At 52.4% G+C, this 11,003-nt stretch overlaps 1 protein-coding gene across 2 annotated transcripts in view; it reads right to left on the bottom strand.

Moving 5' to 3' along the window:
* Positions 1-714: 714 nt before the first annotated feature.
* Tnr (tenascin R) overlaps positions 715-11,003 on the bottom strand; it is a 71,493-nt gene continuing 61,204 nt past the window's right edge. For both annotated transcript variants that reach the window (XM_076831635.2, XM_076831636.2), the window contains 5 exons: positions 10,570-10,721; positions 9,116-9,212; positions 5,267-5,428; positions 1,661-1,824; positions 715-834 (listed from right to left, as the gene is read on the bottom strand). In XM_076831635.2, the coding sequence (XP_076687750.2) occupies positions 715-834; positions 1,661-1,824; positions 5,267-5,428; positions 9,116-9,212; positions 10,570-10,721 (695 nt within the window). The remainder of the gene's footprint in view (positions 835-1,660; positions 1,825-5,266; positions 5,429-9,115; positions 9,213-10,569; positions 10,722-11,003) is intronic.

Raw genomic sequence — 11,003 nt, 5'->3', positions numbered from 1 at the left:
TGGCTGCCCTGAGGAGGGGACAGTGGCTTGAGACTCCTGGGGACACAGCCACCACACCACCCAGGGCCAGAAGTGGGCAACGCCTTGGGAACTGATTCCAGATTAGCGGTGGGGTGGGTGGGACCTTGGGGTCTAAGGGGACTGCAGGTGGGGAAAGGGCTAAGCACGCTGGGAAGAGGCCGCAGCGCTTAAAAAGTAAGAGTGGCAGAGAGGACGGTCTTCGGCCCATTCTCAAGGACTCCGGCCCTCCGGTCAGGGTGTGGCGGGTTTCTGCCCTCTGAAGGGGATTGTTGGCCCAGCTCCCTGGCTGAGGCTTCTTCTCTGGGCCGGTGGAAGGCCATGGCCAGACCAAGGCTACCTGGAAGGTAGAGGCATCTCAGGAGCAGGGTCGAACAAGAAGGCCCGCGTCACTGCAGCAACCTGCACTCCACGGGGGGCCTTCAAAGTGTCTTTCAAGCAAACTTCCCACGTTTCCTCCTTGTTGGGAGAGGAGGGGAAGGTCTGGGATGACTGGTGAGGAGGGCCAGTGCAGACGGAGCTGGGGTCAGGCTCCAAGGCAGCAGAAACTACGAGCGGTGGCAGTCACTGATTCCTGCCACGCCCTGCTTCTTCCAGGTACTCTGAATATGTCGCAAAGCACATCATTATGACCCTCCCCCCTTGTGGCATATTACAAAATACAAACAAATGACAGGAAGGTCAACTGCCCACTGTTTAGAACCGTAGGGCCCGCCGCTTCCTCCCTGCAGTGAGACGGTGGTTGTAGGGCCGCATCTTCATTTCCACGAAGGGGATGGAGAACTCGTGGCCTTTCCAGTGGTACCAGTTGATCCCCTGGGCAAAAGAGAAGCATGTCAGGTCACCCTTCCCTTGATGAAAAGAAGGGGGTACAGGGGGCCCAAGTTGTGGATCTAGCTGTAGCTTTGTGGCTGAGTTGCCAATAAAGCCACTTTCCCTCTCTACCTGCCGGTGGCCTGGCCTTTCCTGGGAACATGTTGCAGGTGATTCCTTATCGCCGGCTTGACATTTTGGCTTTCAGGAGTTGCATGCATGAGTCGACGGTGGTGAATTTTAAAATCCTGAGAGTGTGCAGGCATTTTGAAGAGAGCAGCAGACTGCTCGCCCCTGAAGGGAGGCTGGGGCTTTCCACCTGGGATGGCTAACCATCTGGGTTTGCCAGGAACCAAGGGGTTTCCTTCCGTGTGGCCTCTCGGTGTCCACCTGGGAAGTCCTAGCTGGCTCAGCTGTCCCCCCCACCCGGCTCCGTCAGGGCATACGCAGCCTTTGGGGGAAATACCAGCTTACTCTGGTATTTCTGATCTCTCCCTTCCTGGGTCTCCTCCTCTTAGGATGCAGTTGAGCCCGTGAAGTCGTCCCCGGCAAGCTCCCTCCACGAGGAAATGGAGTGGGAGCCGTCTGCTGCTCAGGCCTCTGGGTGCCACTCCCGGGTGTGGGTTCCCCTCCTCCCCCCGGCTCCTGCCCTGCCTGTCTCTACCCGACTCAGCGTTACTTTTCTCTTTATGGCAGTTCTTTCTCAAGACTCTTCCGTGTCTCTTTTTTCATCAGGAAATGCTGGACTCACGTGGGCATTTAAGACAGAGCTGAGGGCCGTGGGTTCCAGGCTCTGGGCCACCTCTAAGCACAGCGGAGCAGTACCCACCTGACTGTGCCTGGACTCCCCGTACTTCCCGTTGAGGTTGGTCCGGTGGCAGTTCTTATACCACCAAGCTCCCTTGTACGACATGGCGCAGTTGGTAACAGCCACGTCATTGTCTCGGTCCTCTGTGGAGAAGGGGCGTCCCTGGTGATAGCTGAGGGAGTCCCCTGCAAGGAAGAGCACCCACGAGGCTGGCCCACTTGTCTCTCTCGACAGCGGGTAGGACATCTGACCCGCTCCCAGGAGAGCTGGCCCCCACCCGTGGAACCCTCACGTACCTTCCCCTCTGTCCCTCCCCCGGCTTGGCTCAGCTCGCCCCGTCACTTGACCCCAGGGTGGCGACTTCTGTGCTGCCCTCTCCAGCCCATTTCCTTGTCCCCTGGCCTTTGGCTGAGAACTCCATCCACACAACCCCTCACCACACCCCGTCTGCTTCCTGCAGGCACAGGGACACTGCACTGGGACTCAGAGCAATCTTGGTTCGTCCTGTCTCCAGAGGATATAGCGATGAGCCATGCTGATTGGACCTTTCTGGGTCTTCCTTGTGTAGGTTCAGCCTGGCTTTTGCCAGACACCAGCCCTGATCAGACCATGCCCCAAACCCATGTTCAGAACTTGGTGCTGCAAGAACTTGGACGTTAGCAAACCAGAGTTGCCTCTACAGGAAACAGGGGGATGGAAAACCCAGGACGGTGTCCAAGGACAGGTGGGTGGGGCCAGGGGCTGTATCATGGGAATGGCAGGCTCACGAGGGAGACGGGTCCATGATCACCTTTGTCAAACATCTGGCGGATTATTGAGAAAAAGAAACATTCAATCATTTTGTGAGGAAGTATATGGACTAAAGAGGCATGTTTGGCTGATCATAGGGGAGAAATTCTCTAAATATCTGAGCTGTTCACAAGATCTAGGAGCTGTGGTGAGATTTCTGTTCTCAGGTGCATGGGGGCTGGGTGAGCTCTTGTTGGGGACATTGTGCAGGGGGCTTATGTGAATTGAAGGTTTGAGGGAGGGGGTCAGATTGTCATTTGTGTGTAATGGTTGGGAGGATTTGGAGGAGGATTTGTGGCTGGGCTGTTGAGAGGGGGACTCATGCTGTTGATGGAGTGGAAATGACCTGAGCTGCATCCAGAGCTGATTTTTGCTGTGAGGCTGGGTTCTGGTCCTGTGGCTTCTGAGTTGTGCCCACGGTGGCTGCTCACTGCCCCCAGAGCATCCCACCACAGCCGGGTTCCTGGCCAGTGGTCTTTACATTCTCCACAATTCTGCCTCCTCTCCCCATTTCTGCCTCACACATCATCTCACGTATCGGGACATGAGCTAAGTCTTGGCGCCTCTCTCCTGACCTACTGTTAGACTGACACCTTTCTCTCAGCCCCAACATTAGCCAGGCCTCCCATCACCTCCTATGAATTAGGTTTTGTGCAGCAGCCACTAGTGACTCTCTGTTTTTTGCTCAAATTTCCGTTATCCTGTGTAGGGCTCATCCAGTGACCTTCCTAGAACCACACTGCTGTCACGCCTTCAGGACTTTCAGGGGCTCCCCGCTGGCCACAGGCTAAGACTCAATCTGCTCCTTCAGTGTAGGGGTGGTGGAGGTTCAGGCTCCCCTCCTTCACCAATTTCTTTCTATTCCTTCTGAACTTTGCTCTGCCCTGTGGCCCACCGCAGCCACCCCCTCCACGTTAGCTTCTCCTTCCATGGCTTCTCATCCAGGGGCGTTTTCCTGACCATGGACAACCCCTTCAAATGCAGCAGCCGTCAGAAGCTTTCCTCAACTGCCTCTCTGAGCCCCCCTTAAATAGGAAGGGGGCGCCCTTCATGGTGTGGGGAGTAACTTCCTAGTTGTTTCTTTTTTAGTTGGCTGTTTAGTTCTTGTGGAGGCCATGTTCTATGCTTCCTTTGAGTATCTGCAACGTGCACAGTAAACGTTTAGGAGTTGTGCAACATACTCTTATGGATTCACTTGGAATCTGGAATCCTCCGTTCTTACCCAAGTAGAGCCCCACCTAGACACTGGTAGGTTAGTACCTTGAGAAAAAGGGCTGAACTTGGAGCCTCAGCACAGCTTGTTGCCAGTAGGACCAGTAGAATCCAGCAACATCAAGGGGATCCAGCAATATTAGAAAATGCCAGAAAGAAGGGGCGGGGCCTCTCCTCCTGGAAAGCTGCTTGGTCCAGGAGGAACCTGCCTGTGGAGCTGCCTAGATGGAGCAGTTGCAGCAAGCCAGGATTTCCTCTTTGCAAGGCAAAGAATGAGTCATATTCAATTTACAACAACCAGCAGAGCTGTGGCAGGATTTGCCTCTGACACAGGAGAGTGGGAGGGAATCCACCGGTTCTATCCTACAGGGGGCCCAGCAGGGAGACAGGGCTGGCCAGAGGCAGCAGGGGCTGGGCCCCAGCTAGGCAGGTGAAGCCCAGGCTTGCAGAAGAGGAGCGAGGAAGGGGGCACAGGCACAGAAGTAGAAGGGCTTGCCGTTCTTCCTCCAGGGGAATTAGAATGGCTTTCCTACAGGCGCAGCTCTAATCCTAGGGCGTGAACAGCATCTGGTTATTTTTGAAATGATATAGTCTGACATTTTGTTTGATATGTCCATTTCAATGGCTATTTTATGCTCAAAGTGTGGCAAATTAGACCTTTGGCTGGGCTTGTCTGACAGCCATTGCGAATGATCTCAGATATGAACAGGAACAAAAGAAAGTGCGTCTTCTCTTTGGAGTTATAATACCTGGCTGAAGACAGAAGTAATTGAGCCGATGCAGTAATTGGAAGGGCAATGCCTTGATGCTCTTCTTAATTCTAAGAGGCATAAAAAATGTTGCTAAAATTAAACACCAACGCTTAGCCCTGAAATTGGAGTTAATGAGAGCCAGTAACTCCCTGTCCCAGACAGTAGAATATCTGGCACGACAGTCTTTATGAAATATGTTATAACAGGAAATAAGGAACAGACTGGCAGAGCCTGAGAAGCAGACTGATGCTGTGTCTTGATCGAACTATTAATGCCACAGAGCTCCCGGAGCGGGTTTGTCTGCTTGGCAGAAATGCCATAAAAATCTACCTGGAAAACCCAATGGTGCATGTGGCTCTCTTGGAGGAAGGAAAGCAATGTTCATGGCCAACGAGGAACACTTAGGGACTGTCCTTCGCTCCTTGATGGGATGATAGGGCAACTCAGGGAGTGTCTTAGGTCACTGCAGGGGAGATCCTACCCAGGTGAGAGCTGCTTCCGCTGTCTCTGGGTAAGAGTCCACACAGGCTAACCTAGCTAAGGAAAGCAAGCCTCCCCTCTCACACTGCACTTCTTAACTAAAAACTTTTTAAAGGCACTTTCATGACATTTACTGATTTTTTTGTTTCTGTCTACACTGTGAAGTAGGATGGACATCTTATGATTTTCCAGATGAGGAAACCAAAGTCCTGATAAATTAGTTTCAGGTTACCAGAGGGGCCAGGGCTGGGACCAGAGCCAGCGACTCTTGCGGTCCAGCCGTCCTCCCTGGCTACAGAGAGCTCTGTGGGTGGTGCTCCTCCCCCATGCGGCTCAGGTCTAGGTCACTGGGGCCTTCCTGCTGCATGCCCAGCACCCCTGGGGCCACAGGTACCTGCAGTGCCATTGTAGCTTCCGATGCGGAGTTTGTACAGGCTCCTGCCATCCTCCACAGAGAACTTGTCGTAGTACGCGAAGGCCGCCTCCTGTCCGTCTCGCATATCCACACGCAGCTCGTAGCGGCCCTGGGACGTGATCCTGTGTATGTTGTCCAGCCCTGTGCAGAAGAGCAGACAGTGCACTGAGCCGGGCCTCAGGCAGCTTTGGAAGTGGAAGGGAAATGTGACTTTGACCTTGACACAGATGGTACAGGGAAGACAAGGGCATCCAGGTTGCTTCTGCCCTCAGCGCTTCTTGAGCTGTTATCCAATAGTCCCCGCTGGATTACTTTTCCTGTAAAGAGGCCAGCCCAATGCTGCTGACGAGGGCCACCAGGCAGCACAGGGTGCTGTCCCCCAGTGCTGACCCCATAACTGACACACCCGAAGCCTCAGGACTCCTGGCCTGTCCCTTGCCCTCTTCTATGCCAGGTCATGGTATGGAAAGAAAAGGACAGGCGGCATCGCAGGGCGTGAAGCCTGTGGCATGGGCGGCAGGAAGCAGGAGGTAGCATTGCTCATCAGAGGACTTCTGGAGCGTCCCAGGGGTCCCAAAGTCCTCATGTGTCCTGTAGTCTGCAGAAGGGGCTCTATCCATCTTTCATCACACTGGCCCTTCTCTGTCTGACTTCAGGCCTCTGGGGATCACCAGACCCAGGTCAGGGAGTACAGGTAGAACCTGACTTGACAGTGACTCATCGTACCATCTCCTGACTTTACAGTGGGGTGAACGTTGTATGCATCCAGTGGAAACTGTGCTTTGGGTTTGGGTCTCTGGCTGGGCTAATGCTCTGCTGTGAGTATTCTCTCTCTTACACTGGGCCACAGTGCTCAGCTGCCACCAGCTGATCCCAATGGGAAATGGTCTGTGCTCTGCTCTGTACTGTGTTGTTAAGCTGGGGTGTTGGGTATAGCAGATGCATTTCCCACTGGACAATATTTTCAACTCATGATGAATTTATCTGGATTTAACCCCCATCATAAGTTCAGGAGCATCTGTCTTGCTCTCTGTCTCTGTTCCCTTCTCTCTACTCTACCTGCTGTATCTTGCACGGCTGCCTCTTTGCTGGTCTCCTGGCCAGTTTCCCCCACCCCTCACATGCTATCTCCTTGGCCTCCAAGTACTCCAGACCTGGGGCTCATGTATTCTTGGAAGGTGCAAATCCCTGCAAGCCCAGAGCTTGGGTGGAGTCCAGGTCCCACATGGTGATATCTTCTCATAGATATTTTCTTGCCCACTTGCCCCGGGATGGTCTGATTTTGACCTCTCTGCCCGAACATTTGATGCCTTGCCCTGCCTTGCTGGTGACCTCTGAGTTCTGATTTCTATCTGTGAACTGAACTGGGCTCTTCTTGCTTTGCTGGGACATCTGATAGCTGTCTGAGTGTGCCATGATTTAGAATCAAAGAATTGCATCGGTGGAGGGAATTAGAGCTTACTCCAGCCGACCTCTTTGTTTTGTGGAAGGGAAAGCTTAAGTCCAGAGAGGTGAAATGATTGACTGAAGGTCACCCACATCTTTCGGCTTCTTTATCCTGTTTGGGATTTAAAGCTTTACATCGATTGCAAATGGAAGGCTCTGACTGGTGTTTGCTGAGTCACTGACCCACAGTCCCCAAATAAACTTTTCCTCCCTCAGAATAGTTCTGGTCACATCTTTAACCACAGTAGCAAAAAAAGCTGACTCAAACAGGCATGAAATAACCTTGACCTTTAGGGGAAAGGTATTTCCAAATTCTCTCAGTCCTTCTTCAGAGTTGAAGGAGGAGCCCTGACCCTGAACCTGACCTTGACCCTGGCCTCAATTCCCCGTCCCAGTTTGGTTCTAGCACTTTGTGGTTTAACACCCATCTCCATTTTCAAACCACCACCAGCAACCACAGCGGGCCCAAAGTCCCTGGGTGGAACTCTCAGTTAACAGTGTTGCTTTCTTTTCTTTGCATTTATTTTTGAGGTTTCCTTTTACTTATAACACATGATAACCAGATTTCCTTTTTTGGCAACTCTGTAAAGTTGTTGTTGTTGGTTTTTAACAAATAGATTTAACCAAATAAAAAAGTGATACATAGAAAATTTGAGTTCCTGATAGTTTATATATTTCACAGATTTGACAAAAACCCAGGAAATGGTTTGGCTTAGGCCTGGGAAACGTAAGTCCTATCTGCTTATGTATACATTGATTCATGCGCATCACGATTGCCTCCCAAGTATTTGCAAATGCTTTCAAGGTCTGTGTATTTTGGCCCGGTGCAGTGGTGCACACCCGTAATCCCAGCAACTCTGGAGACTGAGGCAGGAGGATCACAAGTTTGAGGCTAGCCTCAGCAACTTGGTGTGGTCCTGTCTCAAAAAATAAAAAGGGCTGTGGATTTTTCTCAGTGGTAGGGTACCATGGTACCAATAGTAGGGTACCATCTCTGATATCACAAAAAGGTAAGCACATTTTCCTATTTGACTTTTTTCTCAATGTGTTTATATGGTTTTTACCTTTTTTTTATTACCTACATTGGCAAACACAGATTTGGCTATCTGACAGATATTCACTAAATGATTATCACTGATGATTGACATCTGTCCTGTGGACACCTACTATCCCCAGGCATGGCTATAGGCAATGGCATTGGAAGATGGGTATGGGGTGGGCGCAGGGGTGGGCCCAGCCCAGAGCAAAGCTTATACAGTACAATCAAGAGGGCAGAAAGGGATAGGGATGTTGTGATTTGGGTGACAACAGAGACAGGAGAGCCAGTTCTCCCACAGGTGACAGGTGAGGAAATGGTCAGGACAGGTCCTATGGAGGAAGGGGTGCTTAGCTGGACTTTGCACATAGCTGGACACCCAAGTGCATGCGGGGAGGAGTGGCAGAGAGTGTTCTTTCAGAGGCATCTCAGTGGTTCTGAGAGCAATCTGGAGTTTGGAGTTGGCCGTAAAGGACAGTGTGATAGGCAGGGGTGGTTGGGGAGGGCTTGTTCTGTGGTGGAGCTGTTTGCCCCTCCTGGGGGGTGAGGGGGAGTCACTGAAAAGGGTTCACAGAGGGCTTGACCTTGCTCAGACGTGGGGATTGAGGAAGATCATTCGGAGGCTCTGTGGGCAATGGGGAGGCCCGGGAGTTCAGGGGCTGCTACCTGGATATCTGGGGCAGATGGTGAGGCTTGGATGAGATGGTGCAGGGGAGGAAGAGAGGAGACCACCAGTGTGGGACTTGATTCTCTGCCTTCTCCTCTGCCGGCCTTTCTCAGTCGCTATGGAAATCTAACCAGGTGGGAGATGTGGGCACCATGAGCAGACACTGGGTCCCCTGCCTGGCTCCAGTGTTTCTGCACCTTCTCAGGCTGCCCCAGCTCTCCATCTAAACCTCCTGTTGCATCAGACCTCCAAGAAACTGCCGCTCACCTCTAATGGCACTTTCATCTTTTCCTTCTCCTTCCCAGTCAGGTAATGACATGCTCCAAGGAACCGGACAGAGTGACCGGCCTCATTTCCCTGGCCAGCCGCCCCTTGCTGCCGGTGCCCCTTCCCCTGCCTAGCAGTTCCTTCCCTTTGTAGCTGCCTTGTGTCGAGACCCATCAGCATAAGAGACTATTAATGAGGATGGGAAGAGACGGAGCAAAGAGGAAAACACCACAATAAGATAAAACAGATCAATAGTGCAGCCAAACAGGGCAGGGGGTTCTGAAAGCAATCCGCAAGCTGTCAGCTGCTCAGCAGACAAGGGTTCCGGATGATTCCAGATGGACGCAGAAAGGAGAGAGCTGCACCAAAAGCCAGAGCAGCACACCGGGGCAAAGCGGGAAGCAGGCGTTACCTAGCCAAAACTCGTCCTCCAGGCTTCCGAAACCCACGCGGTAGTCAGCCCACTTCCGGAAAAAATCCGTTTGGCCATTCTGCCGCCTCTGGAATACCTGTGAAGATCAAGGGGGATGCGAGAGGGGGAGATGATCAGGAAAAGAGACGGCGAATAAAACTGAATAAATTGGTGTAACTGGGTCCCGTATGACAATGGCAAAGATGCCCAGATAAGGAAGGTTTCAGAACAGAGCTCAGGATCCACACTGCAGCTTTTGGAAGAAATGCTCACAACCCTTCCTTGCAGCACAGAGGCCCCTGGTGACCAGGCTGTGGGGTGACATTGATGCCAATTTGCACCCCTTACAATGTAGAAAGGATTCAGGACACTTATCAAGCTCCCAAATAGTCAGGGGAAATAGGACTGACTCTCAAATTAATCTTTTGTATCACAGAGTGTGGTAGAAAGCATTTCTCTCCACAGGAACAGAAGCAGCTTCAAATCATCTGGTAACTGTCATCGTCTTATTGCAGCCAAAGCAACTGCATATCATTCACATCCTGAGCTGTTTAAGTGCTAATTTCATTTAACCTCCAATACATCAGCCTCGGCTTCAATTTCCAATTATGCTTTAAGAAGGAGGCACAAATATGTCAGAAACAAAAGAAAATGCCTCCCGAGAGTGGCTGTTAGGAGCATAGTCACCATTTCACGCTATTCAAAAACCACCCATTTTGCGCCCTGAGGATCTGGCACTGTGTGTCAGCGGTGCTGGTGGGGGACGCGCAGGGGGTGGAGGGGAGGCCATTTCCATCTTGCACCAGGCAGCTACTGCTCCATCTGCACGGTGGCCTGTCTGGAGAGGTGGCCATGAGGGAGGCCCCTCCTTTCCTTCAGCTCTGTACTGGCCTGTTAGACGTGGGAGGGGGCTGTGACAGTAAGTGGTGCTCCCTAAGGGCTGTGATGATAGCTCTGGGAGAGAACCAGCATCCGGAGAAGGAGGAGGACAGGGAAGGCCCTTGGAGGTGGCCATCCAAGTTCTGCCCCTCATTTCCCCCCACCCCCCAGTGTGACCCTGCAAGAGAAGGGACCTCACTGCCTGGCCAGGGAGGCTTCTCTTATACAGAGGGGATCCTCCTCTGTGCTTTATTACAGCTGCAGCCCCACTGCAGGCAGGTTCCTGGGCTCTGGCCACGACCCCTCTCCCCAGCACCCTCCTGCATGCGCTCTCCTTGCAAAAGGGACAGGAGGGAAGGCAGTCATCCTGGCCCTTCCTCAGGCCACGTCACTGCAGCCTGGATATGCTGATCCTCATCTCTGCCTGGCTAAATCTCCCACTGGGCTACTGAACACGGAGGTGTGGGTGAAAGGATGGCCAGATGGATAGTGACGCTGGGCCAACAGAGGCTGAGCTAGGCAGATTGCGACACCAAGGACATCTGCATGCAAGGAGAGCAGCTGTGTGTACTTACGATCCAGCCACCGCCGTCTGTGGTCATGTCGCAGTACACCGGCAACTTCTGGCTCAGCTCCCCATTGAGGAAGATGGTGTACACTCCGCTCAGAGCGTCTCCGTTCATCAGATGTTGGGCACAGTCTTGAGGGTGAGAGAATACTCGGCCCCCTGCACAGTAAAAGAGGCGATTTCCAGAAAAGATCCTTTCTCCCACTATGTCCAAGAGCCCCGGGCCCCAGAAGGTTTTAAAGGACCTCAGTGTTGGAATTTTATCCCGAGCTGTAAGAAATCCGCAGTGGATTTGAGCCGTGTGGGCACCGAGCCCCGTGCCATTTTGCCTTCCTCTTCTTCACCTGACACTGGATTCTTCAGACAATAGATTTAAGGGATCTGAGGATGAAAGTGTTGGCTTCACTGTCTGGCTTCTCCATATACCTAGCTGTTTGGATG

Source organism: Callospermophilus lateralis, chromosome 13, assembly GCF_048772815.1.
Source record: "Callospermophilus lateralis isolate mCalLat2 chromosome 13, mCalLat2.hap1, whole genome shotgun sequence".
NCBI classification, from domain to species: Eukaryota; Metazoa; Chordata; class Mammalia; order Rodentia; family Sciuridae; genus Callospermophilus; species Callospermophilus lateralis.
The sequence above is the reverse complement of the archived record's forward strand: the minus strand, read 5'-3'. Positions and strand labels throughout refer to the sequence as shown.